This window comes from Camelina sativa, chromosome 10 (genome assembly GCF_030686135.1).
Source record: "Camelina sativa cultivar CO46 ecotype springtype chromosome 10, ASM3068613v1".
Lineage (NCBI taxonomy): Eukaryota > Viridiplantae > Streptophyta > Magnoliopsida > Brassicales > Brassicaceae > Camelina > Camelina sativa.
The window spans coordinates 26715224-26740143 of record NC_141889.1 but is presented as its reverse complement, the minus strand read 5'-3'; the positions used below and the strand labels follow the sequence as shown (position 1 = coordinate 26740143).

Here is a 24920-nt window from a genome sequence, read left to right as displayed (position 1 = left end):
TTTCGATAATGTTAAGACTTTAGATTCAGTAATGTTAAATAAAGTTGGTTAAAATAATGTTTTGCTCAAATCAAGAACAAACCTCTTCTGCCTTTTGGGATATGTCCTCGTCCTTTTCTCTATCTCCAGTCACATCACTTGAGATTTTCTCCTGAGTTTTTGATTGCTTCTACTAATTCTGCATTCTCACCCTGATGATCATCTCTTTTCAAGATTTTAGATTCATGTGCTGAAGCTTCCTCATTATTGACGATCTCAATGTATTCTACAACTGTCTTTGCAGTCTCTAATTCATTTTTCTCTGTCACATCCAACCTCGGTTCTTCATCTGTCTTTGTCTCGGCCTCTTCTTCTTCTTTTTCCACTTCAAGAAGAACTCTTTTTGTAGTTTCAACATCATGTAAATGATTCACCATTTGTTGTAATTTCTTCATCTGCAGCTTCTACGCTATGCAAAGCATATGTTTTGTTTCATTCACAATGTTCTCACTGTTCCTCGAGATTCCCTTTTCTTGTTCATCTCTGGACCATGCCTCTTCGACTTGTTCCTCCGGCTGATTCTGATCTTTAGAGAAATTTTCAGTCAAAGAAGGTTCCACATCTATGGTCTGCTCCTCGACAGCCTTAGAAACTTCCTCATGACTTTTTATTTGGACCATCGATACTTCCTCCACTTTTTCTTCTTCTATCTTTTCATAAACAGCCCCATGTTCTTGCTTTGTCTCCTCTGAAGAAGATGGCATTAATCTATGAGATTCAACTGAGTCAACAGTCTCAAGACTTTTCTGGATATTGTCTACTGCTGCTGGTTCTTCGTTTTCAATCTTCTTGGCTTTAACAACGGTCTCACCTTCCAGTTCCTTAAGTAAAATCAAAATCTAGTGAAAGGATGGGAAGTAAAAAAAATTGTTGTTGAAGATGATTCTAGTTAAAGAAAAGAAAAGAAAGAAAAGAAAAGTCTAGCAAAATGCTTATATGTCTTAAGAATAAGAAGAAAAGAGAACCATAGCAAATAAGTAAGAATCCCCCATCCCACTAGAAATATTATATAAGAAACCTCTCCTAAGACTTTAAAATCAAAAGACAAAAGGGTGAAAGAGAAGAGAAGAAGTTAAAGGGTAGCACTAGGATCAATTGGGTTTAGATTGATAGGATAAACACTTTGGGTGTCTTTGGGTAGACAAGGTTTTGTTCTTGTATGTGTCTGAGTGTTCTTACCTTTAGCATTCTTCTAAAGCTCAATCCATTTTTATGAGAGAACCTTGATATTGATAAGCCCCACTCTAAAGAGAGACCATCATTGTCTCTAAACCTTTTACTACCAAGCCAAATGAGTTTAAGCGTTGCATAGAATTGATTCATGTTCTTGATTAATGAATGTTAAAGGAAATGGTTGATTTGAATGCATGTGGACATCTAAGGCTCAAATCAGTAAAGGTTGTGATATGCTTGTCTAAAATCTTTAAGTACAGCTGATTCAACTTGCATCATAGTACTAGTAACTTGGACATTGATTCTAGATGGTCTATTTGCAAGCTTTAGGAGCTTAGATCCCACTTTCAAACCTCACCTACCTTCTTATGTCTTGTTTATTTGCTTGAGGGCAAGCAAAGACTAAGTTTGGGGGTGTTGATGTTCACATATTTTACCCTGTTTTCCGTTAATATATTCACATCTCTTGCATCCTTTGCTATCCTTTTTGACCATTATTGCATAGTTTTAGGATTGTTCTTGCATTAGAGTGTAGTTGCATTGCATTTGCATCTTTTCTTGCATAAATAGATGATTTTGGAGCCTAAGGAGCATGGAAGCAATGCTGAGGAGAAGTGAAGCAATGCCGAGGAGAAGTGAAGCAATCACGAGGAGAAAGCAAAGGAGTTAAGGCTGGAGAACCAAGGTCCGGAGTCCCACTCGACTGCCCACTCGACCAGACACTCGACCGTGTGCTGAAAGTGACTCGACCGAGTGGAAGGGCACAAGAAAACCCAACTCGACCGGTCACTCGACCGAGCACCGGATCGAGTTGGCCGAGCCGCCTGGCTATTTTGTCTTTTAGCATTTTTAGGGCTTCCTCTACTTTTTCTATTTAAAGGCCTTGTACCCTGCAGCCACGAAGAGTCCAGCTTTTTAGAGAGTCAAAAACCTAGTTTTTACCCTTTTGGGAATTATTCCTTTTGCACTTTTATTTTTAGATCTTTTACCTCCTTGAAGGAGAAAAACATAAGATTCTTGGATTTTGTTGGTTCCATAAATTTCAAGATATTAAGAATTCGTGTTTGATTCCTTCTTCAATATTGTAGATCTTTCCTTTATCTTTCTATTGGTGCAAGTTTCGGTATTTTCTGTGTTTATTACTTTGTTGTTCATCATGTGTTCTTGTGAGTAGTTGCTTAGGATCTTGAGGATGGGTTAGGCTGTGTTGTGTTTGAGGTTTGTTTGATTTGGTCAAACTTGATTGTTGTAGATCTCTTCTAGACTAGATGTTCTTAATGCTGGTCCTATAACTGAGAGGGTAGGATTTGATCTCAAGCATCTTAGCATCATATCAATGTCTAAGAAGCATAGATAAGGCTAGATCTAGAGACTATCATTAGGCTTGCTAAGAGATTAGAAGTCTTGTTTGGTATTTGACATATTGCTTAATGCCTGCTTGTGTAGATTCTTTACTTTGTGAGAACAAGTCTAGAGATGCATGAGTTTGATTGTTTCTTGCCATGAGAGTGGATTAAACATGTCTTAGAAATATATGTCTAGAGATTAGCTCAAGTTGTTTGAGATTTTTTGACCAAGTTAGATGACCTCAATCATAGTCCAGCCCATGAATCCCTCCTCAAGGCCTTCCTTGTTTATTGATTTCCTAGTTTAAATCCTGTTGTTTGATCGTTGTTTGATTTGCTTTTGTATTGCTCTGTTTTTCTTGCATTGCTCTGTTTTCCGGATTTGTCCAGCTCGACCATGCACTCGATCTACACTCGATCGAGTGCTTGCTCGAGTTCATCCCCAGAACTTTCATTTATGCTTTGTAGTTGTCCTGTCTTATCTCTTGTCTCATTCTAGTTGCATTTCTGTTGCATTCACTTAGTGTCATGTTCATTACTTGTCTTGCATTAGTTCATTACTTGCATTATCATAGTTCTATTTCTGTTTTTGGTTCATCATAGCTTTGATTAGTCTGTTCTCTTTACATTTAGCATCTATCTTAGTAGTTTTTACTTTCTGCATTTTACATTCTGCAATAGGATTGTTAGTGACAAACATCCTTTACATTTGGCTTGACTTAGACATTTATGCACATCCTGATTGCTTGCAAACTCTCATATTGGATTGATACCTCTTATACTACAATTTCATAAGGGGAATTGAAACACCTTGCTTTCACCATTGTTCATCATCATATCATTCATTCACATTCCATTTCACACACCAAGAAAGATACTAGTTTCAATGATCGTAAGATTATTCATGATGGTGTGAAGAACACATACCAATTTATTTGGGAAACGCATAATATAGTCTTTTTGCCGTCACAAGAGCCACATTTATCACCTCCAAGCGCCCTGCCTCCAATTCTCCATGACCGGTTGCCTACACCACTGCCGCAGGTTCTGGCTCCTATACGCAAGTCTGGTCATGCACTGCTTTGTTCTCACACAGATTTTCAGAAGGAACTTCGACTTGAAGGCTTTGCTTTGGCCTTGCTTGCCACACAAGTTACTGTTCCTTGCTTATCCGCAGACGTCTCTTCATCGTTTGACATGATTCTTCGTGAGTTCAATGAGGTATTTCTTGACGACCTCCCCCTCGGCTTGCCTTCTCTCCGTGATATCCAACATTAAATCGACCTTGCTCCGGGTTCCGCACTCCCCAACAGGCCGCATTACAGAATGAGCCCTCAAGAACACGAAGAGCTTCGTCGCCAAGTTGAAGACCTACTCCGTAAAGGTCATATTCGTGAGAGTCTCAGTCCGCGCGCAGTTTCAGCATTACTAATACCCAAGAATGATGGGTCGTGGCATATGTGTGTCGACAGTCATGCCATTAACAAAATTACGGTACGATAATATTTTCCTATTCCACGGTTAGATAACCTGCTCGACCAGATTGGTAAAGCCTCATTGTTTTCCAAAATTGATTTGAAAAGTGGTTATCACCAATCCGCATCCGACCTGGAAATGAGTGGAAAACAGCTTTAAAAACACATGAAGGGTTATTCGAGTGGTTGCTTATGCCGTTTGGATTGTCCAATGCGCCTAGCACCTTCATGCGGGTGAATAGGAAAGTTCGTGGTGGTTTATTTTGATGACATTCTCATTTTTAGCCCATCATTGACTGCCCACTTAACTCACCTGCGAGAGGTTCTTGTCGTCTTATGGCGAGAAAAGTTGTTTGCTGCACGGCAAAAGTGTGAGTTTGGGTCTACTACAATTAATTTTTTGGGATATGTCATCTCCAACAAGGGCTTATCAGTTGACTTGGCCAAAATAGAAGCCATTCGGTCATGTACGTTGCCTTGGACGGTCACGGACGTGCGCAGTTTCCACGGTATAGCTTCTTTCTACCGCCGGTTTGTTCCTCATTTTAGTTCGATTGTCGCTCCTATCACTGACTGTATGAAGGAGGGCCGGTTTAATTGGACAAGTGAGGCTACATATGCGTTTGAGTTGATCAAAATGAAGCTTACGACCGCACCAATCCTTGTACTAACTGATTTTGAGCTAACGTTTGAACTTCATTGTGACGCATCCAAGTTGGGCATTGGAGCTGTTCTCAGCAAACAAGGACGTTCTATAGCTTTCTTTAGTGAAAATCTCTCGGGTGCTCGAACACGGTACAGTACTTATGACGTTGAATTCTATGCGATTGTGCAAGCTATAAAACATTGGCGACATTATTTGGTACACCGAGACTTTGTTCTTTTTACCGACCATGATGAATTGCGTCATCTCGATAGCCAAGCCAAAGTATCCGCTTGTCATGCCTCTTGGATTGCATTCTTGCAATAGTTTACTTTTTCGAAACGACATCAATCGGGAAAACAAACTGCGTTGCTGATGCCTTAAGCCGTCGTCACGCGTTGCTAACATTTGTGCACACTTTGGTTCCTGGTTTTGCTGCCTTTGCGGATTTATATAAGACTGATCCTTTTTTTGCCTCTGTTTATGATGACGTGGAGAATGGGTTGACAGAAGATTATTTTCTTCATGATGGCTTTCTTTTCAAGGGTCTCCGTATTTGTGTTCTCGAATGCAGTTTGGGACTTCAGATCATACGTGAGCTCCATTCTGAGGGTCATGTCGGACGAGACCAGACACTTCAGCTCATCTCTTCGTCTTATTTTTGGCCTTCTCTTCGCCGTGGTGTAGAACGATATGTCGAGCGTTGTCGGATTTGTCAGCAGGCCAAGGGTAGAGCTTCGAACGCCGGGTTGTATCTCCCTTTACCCGTGCCTACACAACCATGGACTGATGTTAGCATGGATTTTGTCTTGGGTTTGCCTCGTACTCAACGCGGTAATGATTATATCTTTGTGGTTGTTGATCGTTTTTCAAAAATGGCTCACTTTGTTCCATGCAAGAAGACGACAGATGCGCTTAATGTGGCAACCCTATTCTTTCGAGAGATTTATCGTCTTCATGGCTTGCCTCAATCCGTTGTGTCTGATCGTGACACGCGGTTCTTGAGCCATTTTTGGTGTTCTTTGGGGAAGCACTTGTATACCAGTTTAGACATGAGTACGCCTTATCATCCGCAGAAGGATGGTCAAACAGAAGTTACTAAGCATGCTCTTGGTAATCTCTTACGCTGTCTTGTGGTGATAATATCAAGAGTTGGGATGCTAAGCTTTATCAGGCCGAATTCGCACATAATCATGCGTTCAACAACAGTCTTGGATTTAGTCCATTTCGGGTAGTCTATGGTTTTGTTCCCGTGATTCTTAGGACCTTACCACGTTACTAGATCAGTCTCGTTTTCATGGTCAGGCCATCGACTTCATTGAAGATCTTCAAGACGTACACAAACAAGCAAAGTTGTGTCTAGAGGAATCATCGAGCAAGTATAAAGCTGCAGCTGACATTAAACGTCGTGCTTTGGAGTTTGCCCCGGGAGATTTGGTGTGGGTTTATCTTACTAAAGAGCGCTTACCTCTCAAGGAATACAACAAACTGTCATCACGGAAGATAGGTCCTGCCGAGGTTGTGGAACGTATAAATGCAAATGCTTACCGTGTTCTCCTTCCATCGCATATGCGTACGTCTAATGTGTTCAACGTGAAGCATTTATCTCCGTATCGTGGGGACAATGACGACCTGGATTTGAGGGTGAATCCTTCTGATAACTCTCTAATTTACATGTTTTTAGCATCTTTTTTTGTCCATATTTTGCATTGTTTATACCCTTACCTTAGCATTATTAGGTCATTAACTGTAGAAATTCACTTTTAGGCCATTTAGGGTGTTGCATTCTTGCATTTGCATACTTTGGATGAAAATAGGTGCTTTAGAGCCTAAAATGGAGAGAAACAAGGACAAATCCGAGCATGTACCCGAAGGAGCCATCGAGATGGAAGAACAGTATGAATCCCAACACGATCGAGGAGGATCCAAGAGCAGGATGAACAATCCGAAGATCTACCCGAGGAGTAACCTGATCTCATCCTCGTGCACCCCATCGAGTAGACCCTCGGGCAGGACTGGGAAGCTAGGTCAAAGGGGTTTCCATATATAAACCCCCCTCCTCTTTCTCAGCAAACCCCTTGGTTCGACATCGACCCTACCCCTCTCATAATCCCCGTTCTGCTGCTTCTCTTCTTCTTCCATCGCTTACTCTGTTTTGTCACCTTCAAAACAGAGCACCACCATCTCTTCTAACTTTCGGCCCCTTATCAGTATTGAGCCATAAATCAAGGAATTAGATTCAAAATTTCAAGACTTACGAGAAAGGGATCTCAAAAATTAAGATTAATGACATTGAGAAAAAAATTCACCTCTTGAATAGCTTTGATACTTCCATCTAACGATACCGAGATTGTTTTACATTTGGAAACACAACTCCAATCTGAGTCCCAGCAAACTCAACAAAAGCTTGAATCTGCGATCACCGACCCGATTTCAAATATGACGAAGGATAACCAGCCTATACGGTGTCGTTTTCTATGTTCAATAGGAGGCTCGAGCCATCTGAGAGTACAAAATCTGAAGCGGACACAAAGATCTCATATTGTGCAAATTTAAATAAGACACATCATGATATGAGATCGTCATAACCGCTGTTGAGATCTGTTATCACAGTTAAAACGCAAAACGGCGAAGCAAGGCGAGGCGAGGAGAGTGCACGGTGAGCGAGGCAAGGCGAGGCGAGGCAAGGGGAGGCAAGAATAATTCTCCGACAACGATGATGAACGAAGACGTGATGCTAGAGATCATGTCTTATTGTCCTGCAACGGAGATGGCAAAGTTTCGTTTACTGAACAAAGAGTGCAACAAACGAAGTTACGAGTTGAGTTTTATCAATCGTAATCTCCATAGAACCAACTCTTTCTTCGGCTATATATTTCTTTACCGAGAGGTCCGGAACAAAAAGTTTGCGCCCTATTATTGGTATCACTCCAGTTTTGTCTCTGCTTTCGGTAGTAAAGAAAAAAACCGAATCAGTCTGGCATTGCTTCCTCGCTTTCTCAATAATGCAGATATCAAAGCATGTGATACACATCATGGCATTTTGCTCTGTATCAAAGATGATAATTTGTGGGGAAGAATACCAGATTACATCGTTTGTAAACCGGCTACAAAACAGTACCGGTTAATACCAAACCCGGAGACTCGGTTTCACACTGTCGCAACCGGTTTAATGGTGGTATCCTCTAACCCGTTTCGGTGTAAGATCATTAGAGTGAGTAGGGATGGTGATTTTAAACTCTCTTGTGAAGTTTATGATTCCGATTCGGACGCATGGAACCGACTGAGTAACTTGAAATTTTCCGGGTTTTTTCTTGGAATGCAACCGGTATCGGCCTACGGTTGCTTGCATTGGTTGACGGAGAAGAACAACGTGATGCGGTTCTGCATGCGAACGGAAACTTGGTCTACCTTCCCAGTTTCGGACGAACTAGTAGACGATGACTGTCTCCTTTTGGTCAGCTACGAAGGGAAGCTAGGTGTGATCCATTCGAGATGGCGAGAAGGATCCAATATATGGGTTTTGGAGAAGAGTTTTGGAACATCGTAGGTAAGATTTAAAGATGTGAAAATCAAAGCGTTAGAGGATGATATCTCCAATGAAGAACCTATATGGCTCCCAAGTAATGACACCATATCAAGGGCGGCCAGTGGTAAGCTCGGTCTCTACAACATGAGTAACGACAACTATCGTTATTTGTATACGATACCAGATTTCTACTATTACCTCCCTTTCTACTCAAACTTCGAGAGAGTTTGTTTGCATAAAGATGACGTTGAATAAAAAAAGGAGTATAAGTATATTTGTAGATGATCGAGATTCGAGAATAAGGAATATATATGAAGAAAATTGGAAGATAACACTCTTGTAGAAGTATTTGTTTTTTGTTATTATATTGTTATTTAAATCTCTTTTTCCATATCCTCAACTCTCTAAAATATATCTTGGGTAAGTTAAATACATTTGTAAAACAATTACCATGGATGCATGGCGATTTTAAGATTTTTTTTGTTTTTAAAAAAAAAAATTCAAATACCTTAAATTCCAAGACAAATAATTTAGCACAAAGTGCAAGTATTTACCCAATGACATCATTCAGTTATGTGAACTCTATTCCTCTGATTTAAGTTCTTGAACCATTTAAAATTGGCGTTGTTGACAAAAACAGAACATTGAACAACCAATCAAAGATTTGGTTTTTTTAGTCTTAAATATTTCATAAATTGTTCTTATATACTTTTTTAAGAACAATTTTGATACATCAAATAAATTTTATTTCTATGATAAAAAAAATTATAAACACACAATTGTTCAAGTTTTTCAAAAAGACATTCAACAAAAAAAAAACAGAACAGAGACACATTAATATTTAATAAAATCATTAAAACCTTACTGCTAACTTAATGTAAAAAGATTGACATGTCGTTCAGGGAGAAAAAAATGAAAAGGAAAAAATGAAATATACTATAAATTAAATGGAAAAGATGATTTAATGTTGTTGTTTTGCTTCTTTTTTTTTCTTCTTTTTTAATTTGGAAAATCGTAAATAAGAAAAGGAAACTTTGTACCCCCAAGTCTTCTCGTCCTCGACAAATTACTATTTCTTTACGCATTAAGGTACTCTTATTCTATTCTCTATATATAGATAAAGGATAGAGCCATCCAACTTTCAGATACGAAAACTTCTTTTTCTCTGATCAATCTAAAAACAATCCTCTCAAAGGTTTTTTCTCTGGCCACGCACGATATAATGTTGAACCAAGACGTGATTCAAGAGATCCTCTCTCATTGTTCAGCGATGGAGATTGCAAATTGTTCTAGTAATTAATCTTTTGCTAATAAGTCAGCCGTCAAATGGCTGAGTTGTACGATAAGTCAGCCTATCACGGCTGAGTTGTACGATAAGTCAGCCTATCACGGCTGAGTTATAGTTTTTTTTACCATAACTCAGCCGTAACAACATCTCATAAGTCAGCCATTTTTCATAACTCAGCCGTGTCGTAGTGATAACTCAGCCAAAATTTTGACAACTCAACCATCGGGTGAAAACTCAGTCGTAAGGTCAGCTGAGTTAGAGCATAACTCAGCCAGATTTTAATAAGTCAGTCGTAACGCTTGGCTGAGTTATGCTCTAACTCAGCCTAACTCAGCCGTCCGCTCTTACTCAAATGTTTTTCCGATAACTCAGCCGCAACATACCTATAACTTAGCCGCAACATACCTTGTAACGCGTTACGGCTGAGTTATGGTTACACGTCAGCGATTTCTGACGTGGCGTCTGACGTGACAGTGGCATTTTTGTAATTACGTTTTTTCCGGTAACATAAAACAGGGGCACGCTGGATATTTTGAAAATACCTGAAATATTCTAGTAATAAAAAGGTTTTTTGTAGATTCTGGAAATATTACCTAAAATAAGTAACATTTGAGTAATTCACCCTTAAATATATTTGTAAGACAATTACCATGGATGCATGGCGATTTTAAGATTTTTTTTTTCTTTCATTTCAAATACCTTAAAATCCAAGACAAATAATTTAGCACAAAGTGCAAGTATATACCTAATGAAATCATTTATGTGAACTCTAGCTATTCTTCCAGTTTAGGTTCTTGAACCATTTAATATTGGTGTTGTTGACAAAAACAGAACATTGAATAACCAATCAAAGATTTTTTTTTTTAGTCTTGTATATTTCATAAATAAATTATATCCTCTTTTTTAGAGCAATTTTATCAAATAAATTTTCATTTCTATGATAAAAAAAAAACAAACACACTAATGTTCAAGTTTTTCAAAATTTCTTCAAAAAAAAACATAAACATTTAATAAAAATCTTTAAATACTGCTATTAGAAACGTAAACCTAATCTTATTAAAGAGATTGTATTGTTTTGCTTTTTTTAATAAATTTTTTTTTCTTTTCGGGTAATCGCAAACAGAAAAAAAGGAAAAAGGAAACTTTGTATTACTATTTCTCCTTGTCCTCAACAAATTACTATTTCTTTACGATAATTTCTATTCTCTATATATAAAGGAGGATAGAGCCATCCAACTTTCAGATACGAAAAGCTTATTTTTCTCTGATCAATCTAAAAATAATCCCTCTCAAAGATTTTTCTCTGGTCACGCGCGATGTTGAACCAAGACGTGATTCAAGAGATCCTCTCTCATTGTCCAGCGATGGAGATTGCAAGATTCCGTCTACAAAACAAAGAGTGCAACAAACGAAGTTACGAGTTGAGATTTATCGATCATCATCTCCATAGAGCAAACTCTGTTTTCGGCTATTTTGTTCATTACAAGGAAAAATACCCCCGTTTTGTCCCTGGCGTTAAAGCAGGACAAGAAGAAAAAGAAGATAAAACCCAAATCTCGCTTCAGTTTCTTCCTCGGAACAACGCAAAGATCAAAGCTTGTGATACACATCATGGGATTTTGCTCTGTATCGGTGATAGGTTTAAAGGAGCGAAAACAATACCAGAGTACATCGTTTGTAAACCTGTTACAAAGCAGTACCGGATCATACCAAACCCTAAAACTCGATATCTGACAATCGCAACCGGTTTAATGGTGATTTCTTTGACTCCGTTTCGGTATAAGATCATTAGGGTTTCTGAACCAAGGAGATTGACGACAAAGGAGGGTTTCTATAATCACAACTGTGAGGTCTTTGATTATGATACCTTCGCGTGGAAGCGACTGAATGTGAATAATTTCGAGTTATCAGAGTTTTTCCCGAGAGAAGCTATACCGGTATCAGCATACGGTTTCTTGCATTAGTTAACAAGGAAGAACAACGTGATCCGGTTCTGTATGCGAACCGAAACTTGGTCTATTTTCTCTGTTCCGGACGTACTATTAGACGATAGCAGTCTCATCTTGGTCAGCTACGAAGGAAAGCTAGGTGTTACTCAACATTTAGAATCAAGAAACGGAGCTGAGTGATGGGTTTTGGAGAACAGTTTGAGAAAGTCTTGGGTAAAAGTGGCAAAAATTACAGCGTTGAAAGATGAATATGCACAACCCTTATGGTTCCCAAGTAACGACGTCGTATCAGTGGCGGCTAGTAGTGATCGGCTCGGTCTATACAACATGAATAACAACAACTGTCGATATTTTCATAAGAATTATAAAGTTTTGTTCCCGTCTGGCCACTCACCAAGTTATCATCTTATACCTTTCTACTCAAACTACGACAGAGTTTGTTTGGATAAAGAGATGAAGTTGAAAGAAAATATAAGAAAGAAGTGAGAGATGAAGAGAGTTTTTCCCGGTTCGGCTACTCACCAAGTTATGATTTTACCCCTTTCTACTCAAACTACGACAGAGCTTGTTTGGATAAAGATGAAGCTGAAAGAAAAGATACGAAAGGAGTGAGAGATGAAGAGAGTAAGCTTTAATATGGTCAAGAGAAACCACTCATAGGTGGGCTAGTGGTAGGATGGATTTCAGGTTGAGGGTGAGATTCCCAATACTCCCGGGTTCGAATCCCCACGGCTGCAAACACCTTAAGTGGTCACCGCAAAAAAAAATAACATTGGGCTATGCGGCCTCCAGGAACCACTCTTTCCGCCTTCGGGACGCACGCCAAGCCTTCGTGCTAGTGGGCTAGTCAGGGTCCACTGGGTTTTGGATACCTGGATTATCAAAAAAAAAATATATATGGTCAAGAGAATAGTAAAAAAAACATAGAAGATGATTGTTAAGTACCTTTTTTGTTGTAATCGGATAGATTATGTCTCTCTTTTTTTTTATCTTGTTTTCTCTGTTGTAAATAAACATATATAAAAGATTTATTCTATTAAGATTTTGAAATTTTATCTTCTTAAGTAAATCTAAATTTAGTTTTGATATATGAATATTAAATCATGTGTTCTAAAAACCGAAATAGTAAACAACAAATGATGAAAAAACTTATATTTTGGATATTAATGGAAGATATATGATGATTCATAACATGTTTATGGAAGATTTGACTATATATAAATCTATTTAAAACAGATTAATCCAATAACAAATGAAATGATTCTGAAAATTTATTTTCTAAAGTAAATTTAAATTTAGTTTTGATATTTGAATACTAAATCTGTATTATAAAAACTTAGTAAACAACGTATAAATGATGGAAAATCTTATATTTTGGATATTAATGGAAGATATATGATGATTCATAAAATGTTTATGGAAGATTTGATTATATATATATATATATATATATATATAAATCTATTTAAAATAGATTAATACTATAAAAAATGAATGAGATGTCATCATTACAAAATAAAGGGTTATATTTAATTTGCTACTTAATCATATAATATTAAGTACTTATTTAATCAATAAGATATACCTTACTTAAAAATTTAAAATGGCACAATAAGGAAAATTGCATGTAATAAGTATGAATAAAATAATTTAAAAAAGTGTGAATAAATTTCCTAATGACACTAAGGGGGGGGTGTATTGAACTTGAAATTTTAGGAGATTTTGGAGTATTCTAAAATCCCCTGTTATCTAATTGATGATTTTAAAAAATTATATGAAATCTTATGTTATTGAATGTGAAATTTATAAAAATCATTTAGAATTTGATGTTATTCAAAAAATAACAATTTTTTAATAAAAAGCTACCGAATGAGATTGTAGGAGATTTTTCTAAAATTTGCAATAGACAATTTTGTTATAATATGTTTCTCAAAACAGACGTGGACCAATAGTGAATCTAACTGACACATTTGTTTAACCAAATCTATAAAACTACAGAAGCTAAAACTTGACAAAACAAAATATATATAGACCCTAAACAAGTCATCTTGCTAACTTCTCGCTATCACCAAAATGAGTTATCCTGCAATGAACCAAGACATAATCTTAGGAATTTTGTCTTACTGCCCGGTGTCAGCAATTGAAAAATTCAGATTTCTAAACAAAGATTACTACAAACGAATGTCGGAATCTTGGTTTATCAATCTTAATCTCCTTAGAACCAATCCTGTCTTTGGAGTTTTTATCCAATACAAAGGACCTCTTTCAACATATTATTCCACTTATTATGTCCTCACTTCTGAGAACATTCATCATAGATCTAAAGTCTCGCTCGAGTTTTTACCGGTAGAGAAGGTAAAGATCGAAGCTTGTGACCCAAGTCATGGGATTTTGCTCTGTGTTGATCCTAAGTGCTATGGAAGAACAACGTATATTGTTTGTAAACCAACCACAAAACAGTACCATACTATACCAAACCCGGAAACCGGATGTTTACGGACAATTGTAACCGGCTTAATCGTCATTGGAGCAAATCCTTTTCGATATAAGATTGTCAAACTATCTCAGAAAAATAAGATAACGTTTTCAGAAAATGATAATTGCTACACACTCATATGCGAAGTTTTCGATTCTGATTTGTTTACTTGGAAACGATTAGACGATGATGTGAAGCTACCAGAAGGAGAATTCTTAAGGATTTCAAGTGTACCAGTATTGATTAACGGATTCTTGCATTGGTTAACGACTTCGAACAAGAATGTATTCCGGTTTTGTATGAAAACCGAAACATGGTCTCTCCATCCGCTTCCGAACGATTTAACAAGAACTAGTCCTCTAGTTTTAGCTAAGTACAAAGACAAGCTAGGCATAATTCTTTGGAAACAGAAAAGCAGAGAAAGCTTAAAGGAGTTTGGGTATTGGATACTAGTTTTGGGAAGACATGGATGAATGTGAAAGAAGAGAAAAGTATAGTAGAAGAAGATAAATTAGTTAGACCTGTGTGGTTACTCCCACAACTTAACGTTGCAGTGATGTGTGGTTTTGATTGGGTTGGTCTTTATGATATGAAGACTAATAGCATGAAATCTGAGCGTTACAAGATAAGCCTTCCATTTACTGTTGATTACAATTCTTCTTCCGTTGATTATTTCCCTTTTTACTCTGACTATGAAAGCCTTAATCTGAACGAAGCTCCAACAGTTGTTAGACAGTCAAGAGTGTGCCAAGATAATTGGTAGAATGGTAGGTAACCAATTTTTGTTTTATTGAAATTATCCTTTATTTTTAGTAAATCGAAGACTATAGAGTATTAGATAATGGCCCATGTGCGGATTTAAAAATTGTTGTAGAAAATAAATTCTAAATCTTAAACAAAATTTTAAAAATATAAAAAGAAATTTTATTTCCTGAATTAAATATATAAATAATTTTAGGTAGAGAAAAAATCATATTTATTTATACCTTCATACATTTATTTATATTTATATGTTTTTAGTATATTATAACAATTATTACAATAATTTAAAGCTAAATTATATCCCACCAAAACTTTTGTCAAATACTCATCATTATGAATATTATTATTATCAAATTTTAAAAACGTTTCACAACTTATTCATAAAATATTTTACATGCAAATAATTCATAAAAGCAACATCTAATTAGTAAGCATGGACAATTTTACTCTATGTTTTACCATTAAAAATATGTTCTTAGATCCAAAATTATTTTAATGTTAAAGTATTCTCTTTATTACCACCTATAAAATATCTTCTGAACAAATTAAACAAATTTTATGTTGCTTTACTTTCATTTTGGCATAATTATAGTACTCATAATTACTAAAACTGTTTTGTGACATAAATTCATTAATCATGAATTTTTTTTACTCCAAAGATATTTTGGATGAACAACTGGTGAAAATTTCTACTCTATCACAATGATTTTATGACCAACCTAATAAAAATTGAGAACGTGAGAAAAGTTAATATAACATAATAAAAATAAAATTTGAAAATTATAATCACGATGATATATATAAGTCTTAGATAATTCAAATATACAAAATAGAAACTTTATAAACAATCCAAAACATGACATATGTCATAATAACGTTAAGGATCGACGACCTATTTACTCTTCAGAAGTATCACATTGTACCAAAACTACTTAAAACTATGACCTCGTCTCAGATATTCTTAAATCGTAAATTCTCAACTTATTTTTACCTGAATCAAAAGTTCTCATATATTTCCCCATATACTTGGGTTTAAACGATTAACAAACTAAATTCGATAGAAAACCACATAAATCCGGTTTGAAACTAATTCAAAAACGGTTTGCCATTCCAATTTCCCAAATTTGAAAATCACTTCTGAATTACTCGATCAAGCAGCTTTTGTTTCAGTACCGGAATCATCAACATTATTCAGAAAAGAAAACTCTAGATTTTGACCAGAAACATCAATCACCGACTAATCTTCCAAACTTATAATGCTACTAACTGTAGAATCACTTTTGGAACCTCCATCAGTGTGTCCATCCTTGATTAAATTAGCGGACTTTATATACTTCGATTCCATTTCATTGCATATGATAGCTTCCATTGAAGAACCCGCACGAATCAAAGATCCACGTAATAGATCGGCAAAAATATCAAAAAAAATTATTCAAAGATCAAAGCTTTCGATATAAACATATAATATTTTTTTTGTCAACATTTGGGCTACAACAGGTCAGCCCATTAGCCAAATCACTACATTCGTAGAAAGTGAGACTCAATTCCTGCTGTGATGGTGCCTCCTATAGTATGTTATTTATGATTTGTAAAATTATATTTGAGTATATTCAGTGTTTTCTTGATGAATTTGTAGAGTATATAAAATATGTGAACAATATTTTTAATTTTTTTTTATAATAATTATTGTATTTTGTTAGAGTTTTTAATTGTAATCATTTATATTTTCATTTAGATTTTAGTATTTTGGAAAAAGGAAAAGAGTTCTTAAAATGAAAATATCGAAAGATAATTGTGAAGAAAAAAACCGGTTTTGTACACTCTCCGAAGAAACCTACATTAATACCGGTTAGCAAATTTAACAGCCACAAACCGTGTCAATCTGGTTCAAGATCCACAAACTTCTTTTGCCGCTTCCCATAAATCTGAAGTGTATCTCCTAAACTTACTTAACTAAGCTGGAGTGATTTTGCGGTGGCTCTATTGTCACGAGCCGGGGAACTAATGTATCGCACTACTTCCAGAAGGAAACAGATTTGGAACTGGGGAAGCTCCTGGCCAATTGGATACTCCTGGTCCTGGAAGTGGATTAAACTCCTCGAAAACTCCCTGTCTTGTAGAAGTCATTTACATACTGCAAACTGCAAATGATCAAAGTCCAGCCTCCTGCAAATAGCTAACACATGCGAACACGGGTACTTGTAAACTTGCCATGTCTGACACGTGCAAACTCGATCGCTGCAGTAAATAAAAATATTTCTTGTTTCCATTTTGCAGCACTTTTGTGACCTGGAACCTCTCTGCAGTCTGGTCTTTAGGCAATACATGGTGTGTTTGAGAAGCTAACGTGTACTCTTCTAGCTTTGCCATGACATGTTTAGCATAGACCTCTCCTCTGTTCTTTTGAGACTCCTCGAGAAGACCATGTGGCGATTGGAAAAGCTCTGCCAGTGCCAGGTGATCAAATATTAGCAAGATGCAGGCTGTGCTTTGTTTACAAAACTTCTGATGCACGAAAAGAACCAACACCAAGTACCAGCTAACAAATTATTTTGGGTAATAATCGCAAACGCAAGTGGTAAAAAGCATGTTTTCAGCATCAAATCCTGCAGCAACCAACATTTTTCCATGGTAATTACCACTCAAGTCTACCGAATCCACAATAATCAGAGGTCTGCAGTAAGGAAACCCTTCAATTGGCTGCTGAAACGCCCAAAACACAGAACGAAAGGATGCACCTTTGGTAACAGGAAAAATATCATGTTGCCATTCCAAGAGCATCTTGTTAGATGAACTAAGGGCAGCCAGAAAATCTGAGCTCACATCTTGTAGCTTACAGCTATGCGGACCGGTATGTTCTATTATCTCAAAGAAATTGCTTTCCGTTTAGCTACCTTGAGAGCCCATCCGCAGTGTCCCTTGCATACAAATTCACATAAATTTTCATACGCATTGTACTCAAGTTGCCTTCTATTAGAGTACAACTTCACTGCTTTCTCCAGCTCATATCTATCTCTAAAAAGCATCGCAACATGAACTCACATTCATCAAGCCATGAACTAAAGAGATTAACTATTTTGCCACACTATAACTTCACTGCTTGATTGACCTGGCTTTTTTCAAATCCAAATTCAAATTATTACCACCATTTTTCCATAGTTCCCAGCGTCCGTACTCTGCTCATACTTAATCCACCCGTTATTGGTATGCTCTTGCAGAGTTCTTAGTGTGTTATCTCTCTCTCTCACACTTGCATTTACATCAGCATCAACATAAGCATCTTCTGTCCGAGAACTCTTTTGTGTAGCCTGATTTGCGGAAGAACTAACATTATTTGCCAACGGCGACTGATGAGAAACAGGACCAGAATCGGTTTCATCTCCAAGTACAACTCCACATTGTTGATAGAAGGATGGTAGCTTGGAACCTCAAGCATGGTCTCAAGGATACAAGCCTACAATCATCCACAACGGGCAAACACATGTACTTCACCAACGATTGTTGAACAAAAGAAGGGTACCTACCAATCAAATCAATCTGAAACTTTCCCTTCTCAAAACCAGTAACTCGATGGAGATCCTCCAACAATTGGGATAGTTCAACTTTGCTATCAACTCTGATCACTCTTGGACTTGATCCTTGGTAGAATGGACCATCAGGACCATCTTTTACACAACCATTCCAATAACAGAATACTGGAATCTTTCTTGTATCCATGACCATGAGCACCACAGACCTTGAGAAAATACAAAGAAACACACACAAAAAAAAAATCAGTCAAGGGTTTGAATTGAAAAACCCAAAGCCACGTTACTGATTCTAAACGAGAAAACCCTAAAAACTCAATTTCAAACAATAAAGGAGAAAACTTTGTAAACGACGACAAACCCCATCAAAAGGATAACTTGGAACTGCGAGGATAAAGACAACAACAACGATATATTTTAAGGCAGGAGAATCTCAAAGAGAAGTGGAAGAAACTATGGAAGCAATGTCCAAGCGAATGAGGAACCCTAAAGTTCAATTTCGCCTAAGATGATGGTAGCCAGAGGAACACTATACTATTACTACTAGTACGCCATCAAATAAAAAGAGAAACCCTAATTAGTATCCCTTGGTTAGTTAGGTTTCAAGCTCATTTAACAGAAGAAAAGTTTTGAGTCAGATTACCCGGAAAAAGCAGTGCTTCCGGCGTTGATTTCGTCGGAGAAGATATCAAATCCACTGTTGCGAGATGACGGTAAACACTAAATTTAATTTTCCTGTGTAAAATAAAAATAGACAAATGATTTTAATTATCAATCGAACCGGTCTAAACCGAAATATTGTATTTAACGTTTAAGTATAAATTAAATTAGAGTCTTTATCACCAATTCAATATGTGCCTCAGTGGTTCGAATTGGTACCTTCGAGGCTTCGATGGCGGCTCTTCCCTGAGGCTGAGGTAATTTAAATTACCTGTTCTTTTCTTTTCTCGCTTTTGTTTAATTTTTTAAAATATGACGTAAAAAACAATAGATTAATAATTTCTTTTTTTTTTCATTTCTTTTTTGGACACACAAACAAATAATTTCTAACAACAAAATACAGTACTTGTACAATACCAAAATACATCTCCGCACAACAACCAAAAACTACTTTTGAGTAAACATTACATGAACAAAACCGGTTTTATACACCCTCAAAAGACCTACATTAACCCTGTTAAACTTTTTACAAACAAACTAGATGATAACCCGCACTGTGAAGTGCGGGGAAATATTTACGTAAATTTTTATTTATTAGTTACAAAATTATAGTATTATCTTTATTTGAGTTATTCTACATATTTTCTAATTTATAAATTTAATTTACTTAGTTTCATACTCCGGTTTTGACTATAATCGGTACAATAAACTTAACAACTTACTATTATTAGGTTGTGGGTATAATTGCAAAATTTTTTTAGAATTGATAGAATAAAAAAAAATCCTTATTTACTCGTGATCTGATTTACAATTTGTAGCATTATTGAGTCAACGTAAAAAATGAATTAAAGTGCAAAAAAATTATATGAGTGGGAGGTAGAATGGAGTATAATAAAATATTTTTGTTATTAAAACTCATCGATCTCAGTGCAAAATCATAAAATTTGAATATTTATAAGTATCAAATAAGTTAACCCATAAAATATATATGTTTTGAATAGTGTGACAAGGCAATATATTACATCTCCTACGATAGAGAATTTAGTCAATTTGTTCATCATCTCATTATATTAAATTATATATATCATATCCACTCAAATTTTGAATTAATTTGTGAATGAGCTAAATCTTTTAGAAAATAGAATCATCAATTGTAAAAAATTTGCTAAATTTTTTTTTAACCCGCACTGTTTAGATAGTGTAGGTTTAATAGTTTTCTGTGGATAATTATTTTTATTTTGATATCGAATGATCAAAATAATTATTTAAGGAAAAATAATACTCTCTCCGTCTCAAAGTATAAGTTTTTTTTAGCTAAAAACACACATAATAAGGAATGTCTATTTTAAAAAAGTTTAACCAATCAAAAATAATATTGCATAAAACAAAAAAAAATATGAATTTAATTTAAAAGTTGTTTTGAAAGTTGAAAACATCTTATATTATGAAACAAAACAAAACCTCTAAAACATCTTTTATTTTGAAAAAGAGGGAGTATTATGATTGATCATAATTATTATTTACGATTTCCTAGTAAATTTTTTTTTGTAGATGTTTTTCAAAAACTAAGATTAAAAAATTATGTGTAAGAAAGATTGGATTTCTAGTTACTCAAATATCATATGTTATAATGTAATATTAATGTTATGAATAATTGTTTTATTGATACTATTGACGAAAGTAGGTTTTTTATTTTAATTAATAAAAATATCTTTATTATAAAATTGAGATTTTCTGAGTTGATTTATGAATAAATGTATTCTGAATTCTTATTTTTTGTATAAATTATATTAATATGGATTAAGTTCAAAATAAAAAGCATTAACTTATGTAAATTGGAAACCCTACACTTTTGATACCTTGTTATGATTTTGATAATTTTTAATCAAAAAAAGGAAAAAATCAGTTGATATCATGATTTAAGCCTCTTCATTATTTAAAAGTTAAACAATTCTTAATATATTATATAAGTAATGTGTTGAAAAATAAATAAAAAACAATTAAAAAGCAACTATAATGAGTATATCTTGACTGAAGAATATTTCATTCTAGATATTTAGCATATGGAAATGTATAGATAGTTACTCATGCTATACATTTTATAATTTGTTATATTTCATTTACTTAGTTTCATACTCTGATTTCAACCCGTTTTGGCTACATGATACAATGTTCAAATCCGTGAATCATATAAATTTGGTAAAATAATAAAAATAAAACAAAACATGTATTGCAGCGGTCATGTTTAGAAATCTCGATTTATCTTTTTGATTTATTTTTTAGTTATATATATATTATATTAAATAAGATATAATATTTGTGATTTCTGATTTTAATAAAATGTCTCTGCATCGTCATCGATATGCGGTGCAAAAGAATATTTAATAAATTAGATATAATATTTTATATTTTAAAAATATAAGCAATGTTGTATCTTAGTTTTAAAATATATATGTCATTATTAAACGATTTACGGATGCATTTTTTTAATCTTAGTTTTATAAATAAAATTAAGTTTTATAATTGTTCTAAATAGTTTATTATTGTTTCCTAAGATTTCTGAAACAATAAATAAAATCTGTTAAAATAATTTCACTAAATAATTTCAAAACTATTGGGTTATAAAAAATAAAATCGTTTTATAAGATTAATCCAATTGTTACGGAGAGTATGAACATAGCTCTGACTCGAGATATTTCGGAAGCAGAAGTCCGAAAGGCTCTATTCGCCGTGCATCCGGAGAAAACCTCAGGTCCGGACGGGATGACGGCTCTATTTTTTTAACGGTTCTGGTCCTCTCTTAAGGGGAATTTGGTGGTTTTGGTTAACGAGTATTTTCGAACTGGTAGTTTTGATCCTCTTCTTAATGAGACTAATATATGTCTCATTCCTAAAGTTGATCGATCGCAGCGGATAGCGGAGTTTAGGCCGATCAGTCTTTGTAACGTGAGTTACAAAATTATTTCTAAAGTTTTGTGTTTTCGGCTGAAGCGTTTATTACCCTTTTGGTTTCAGAAACACAACCAGCCTTTGTTTCTGGTCGTTTAATTACAGATAATATTCTTGTAGCTCCAGAGATGTTCCATGGGCTAAATACTAATCGTCGGTGTAATTAGGAGTTTCTGGCTTTTAAAACGGATATGAGTAAGGCATTTGATCGGGTTGAGTGGGATTTTTTGGAGGCGGTTATGGTTTAGTTAGGATTTGATAGAAAATGGATTTCATGGATCATGTGGTGTGTTTCGTTAGTGTCGTATCAAGTTCTTCTGAATGGTCAGCCTCGTGGTTTTATTAGACCACAGCGAGGATTACGTCAAGGAGATCCTCTGTCACCATATTTATTTATACTTTGTACAGAGGTTTTGATAGCAAATATTAAAAAGGCTGAAAGGGAGCAGAAATTAACGGGTATTTCCATTGCCCGTGGTAGTCCTACTGTTTCGCATTTGTTGTTCATTGATGATAATTTGTTCTTTTGTAAGGCAGAGGCAACTGAATGTAGAAAAATAATGAATATAATAGGTAATTATGGTAAAGCCTCAAGACAAGAAGTTAATCTGGAGAAGTCCTCTATCATGTTTAGTAAAAAGGTCCCGTCGGATATACGATCTCAGTTGAAATCCGTTATTGGTATTTCTAAGGAGGGCGGTATGGGTTATTATTTGGGTATTCCTGAAAACATGCAGGGCTCGAAAACTAAGGTTTTTAGCTATGTAAAAGATCGATTAGATGATCGAGTAAATGTTTGGTCTGCAAAGCATTTATCGAAAGGTGGCAAGGAAGTTATGATTAAATCGGTGGCTTTGGCACTTCCAACACATGTTATGTCATGTTATAAATTGCCACAAGAGTTAACGTCTAAATAAACGAGTACTATTTCCACCTTCTGGTGGAAATCTAATGATAAGGCTCGAGGTTTGCACTGGGTTGCTTGGGATAAATTATGCAAAGATAAAAGTGAAGGGGGCTTGGGTTTCCGAGCTCTGGAACAATTTAATGATGTTATGCTGGCCAAACAGTTTTGGCGGTTAATTCATAATCCGACACCTTTAATGGCTCTGGTGATGAAAGGACGGTATTTCAGAAACAAACATCCTCTTATGGCAAAGAAACCGAATAACCCTTCTTTTGCATGGCGGAGTATTTATTCAACTAAGGGGTTGGTGGAACAGGGAGCGCGATGGACTGTAGGTTCTGGTCGTTCCATTTCGGTTTGGCGAGATCCATGGTTACCAGATATTCGTCCAAAACCAGTGAATGGTAGGGGAGATTGTTGCTCCCGAGTTTGATGGTTAATCATTTAATTAATCCAGTTACAAAGGATTGGCATTTGCCTATTCTTGAGGAGTTTTTGAATCGGTGGATATACCACTTATTCGGAGTATGCCGGTCAGTAAAACTTATCAACCGGATAGATTATTATGGCATTATACTAAGTCAGGAAAGTATTCGGTTAAGTCAGGTTATCGGTTAGCCCGGGAATTAATTGCGGAAGTTGAGTATGGGCCATCGTGTATGTCTCTGAGGGCTCAGTCCTGGAAATTAAATGTACCCCCGAAGATTCAACATTTTTCTGGCAAATTACCTCGGTACCCTTCCCGTGTTAGAACGGCTTGCGTATCGGGGTGTCCGTTGTGATGCTTTGTGTAAGCGGTGTGATTTGGAGACGGAGAAGGAGACTATAAACCACGCACTGTTTGATTGTCTTTGGTCGCGATGTATTTGGGAGTTGGCCCCGGTGTTGCTGGAACCGGGAGGTTTTCCATATGCCTCTATCTATGCGAATTTAGACTTCATATTCTGGAGGGTGACTTCTCAATCCGGGGTTTCTGATATCATTTCTCGTCTCCCCTGGATTTTATGGTCACTTTGGAAAGACAAGAATAAAAAGGTTTTCCAGGGCATTGAGTTAGAGCCAATTGAGATTTTAAATCAAGCGGCAACTGATAAATTATTGTGGGAGGAAGCCAAATCTTATTCAGTGAGCAATCTGCTCCCCCCACCCTTAGTGGAGGAGAGGGATTCTTCTATCCGCTATCAGGTTGATGGTTCATGGAAAGGTACGGACCCTTTTCATAATCTGGGTTGGTGGTGCTGCAATGGTGAAGATTACATGCTTTTTTTGGGAGTACGGAGTCTCAAACGAGGCCTTACTCCCCTACACGCAGAATTATAAGCACTGATATGGGCTATGGAGTCCTTAATGGCGGCTGGAGTTGTTTGTCAGACTTTCGAGACGGATTGTGCAGAGCTAGTTGCGATGGTGCAGACGCCGGACGATTGACCTGCTTTTTCGAATTTACTGGGGGATTTTTCGCAGCTCCAAACATCTTACCCTTCTTTCTCCCTAGTCATGATTCCCCGCGACATCAACGCAAAGGCAGATTGTCTTGCTCGATCTTCAAGATCTTTAATTTCTGAATCTTCTTTTGTAAACTCTTATCCTCCTGTTTGGGCAACCAATCTTGGAGTCTTCTTTTAATTTATTTATGTTTGGTTGAAAAAAAAAAGATTTATTGTTCTAAAATATTGTTGAAAAATATTTATAATATATTTACGTGAATCAATTAAGATTTTACGTAATCAAGATTTTTTCTGATTTTATAATATTTTTTGAGTTGAAAAATAAAAATGAAAATTATTAATAAACACTAAAAAATAACTATATTAATATTTACGTGAATTTGTTTTCTTTTAATAACTATATTAATCAAAAATCTGTTTTCTTACAACAAATTAATATTAAGAATCTGTTATCATATTTTGTATTAAAATACAACGGCATTTTGTATAATATGCCACATAATTAGAACATTGCTTAAATAATACTCCCTCCGTTTCAAAATATAGGATGTTTTAAGCAAAACACGCAAATTAAGAAGTATTTACTTTTAACAAGTTAAACCAATCAGAAACAATACTGCATAATATAAATATTAAACTAATCTAAAAGTTGCATTGAAATTTGAAAGCATTCTATATTATGAAACAAAAAACTTCTCCAAAACATCATATATTTTGAAACGGAAAGGGTATAATAGAGATATGTTCCT

The 24920-nt window shown here is 35.6% G+C and overlaps 3 protein-coding genes, 1 long non-coding RNA gene and 2 pseudogenes across 6 annotated transcripts; 4 read left to right on the top strand and 2 right to left on the bottom strand.

The window, feature by feature from the left end:
- Nucleotides 1–3167: 3167 nt before the first annotated feature.
- On the bottom strand, nt 3168–7374 carry LOC147937427 (uncharacterized). The gene is made up of 2 exons (XR_015568135.1): nt 5561–7374; nt 3168–5447 (listed from the first exon to the last, which is right to left on the bottom strand). It is a non-coding gene; the product is annotated as an uncharacterized LOC147937427 (long non-coding RNA).
- A 5-nt stretch (nt 7375–7379) lies between these two features.
- On the top strand, nt 7380–8598 carry LOC104719837 (F-box protein At5g41720-like). Its single transcript, XM_010437820.3, has one exon. The coding sequence runs from the start codon at nt 7393–7395 to the stop codon at nt 8224–8226; it is 834 nt and encodes a 277-aa protein (XP_010436122.2). The 5' UTR covers nt 7380–7392; the 3' UTR covers nt 8227–8598.
- A 2142-nt stretch (nt 8599–10740) lies between these two features.
- LOC104773923 (F-box protein At5g41720 pseudogene) lies at nt 10741–12492 on the top strand (annotated as a pseudogene). Its single transcript, XR_015568158.1, has one exon. The product of XR_015568158.1 is annotated as an F-box protein At5g41720 pseudogene (transcript).
- Nucleotides 12493–13623: 1131 nt separating this feature from the next.
- LOC104774187 (F-box protein At5g49610-like) lies at nt 13624–14391 on the top strand. Its single transcript, XM_010498848.2, has one exon. The coding sequence runs from the start codon at nt 13624–13626 to the stop codon at nt 14389–14391; it is 768 nt and encodes a 255-aa protein (XP_010497150.2).
- A 2108-nt stretch (nt 14392–16499) lies between these two features.
- LOC147937426 (uncharacterized) lies at nt 16500–18988 on the bottom strand (annotated as a pseudogene). Its single transcript, XR_015567782.1, has 3 exons — nt 18851–18988; nt 17827–18416; nt 16500–17789 (listed from the first exon to the last, which is right to left on the bottom strand). The product of XR_015567782.1 is annotated as an uncharacterized LOC147937426 (transcript).
- Nucleotides 18989–23413: 4425 nt separating this feature from the next.
- Nucleotides 23414–24043, top strand: LOC147937425 (uncharacterized). The gene has a single exon (XM_087468804.1). It carries the CDS (start codon nt 23414–23416, stop codon nt 24041–24043), a length of 630 nt encoding a protein of 209 aa, XP_087324930.1.
- Nucleotides 24044–24920: the final 877 nt, after the last annotated feature.

Coding starts and splice junctions, on each gene's coding strand:
- LOC147937425 (XM_087468804.1), top strand. CDS start 23,414: ATGTACCCCCGAAGATTCAACATTTTTCTGGCAAATTACCTCGGTACC.
- LOC104719837 (XM_010437820.3), top strand. CDS start 7,393: ATGATGAACGAAGACGTGATGCTAGAGATCATGTCTTATTGTCCTGCA.
- LOC104774187 (XM_010498848.2), top strand. CDS start 13,624: ATGTCGGAATCTTGGTTTATCAATCTTAATCTCCTTAGAACCAATCCT.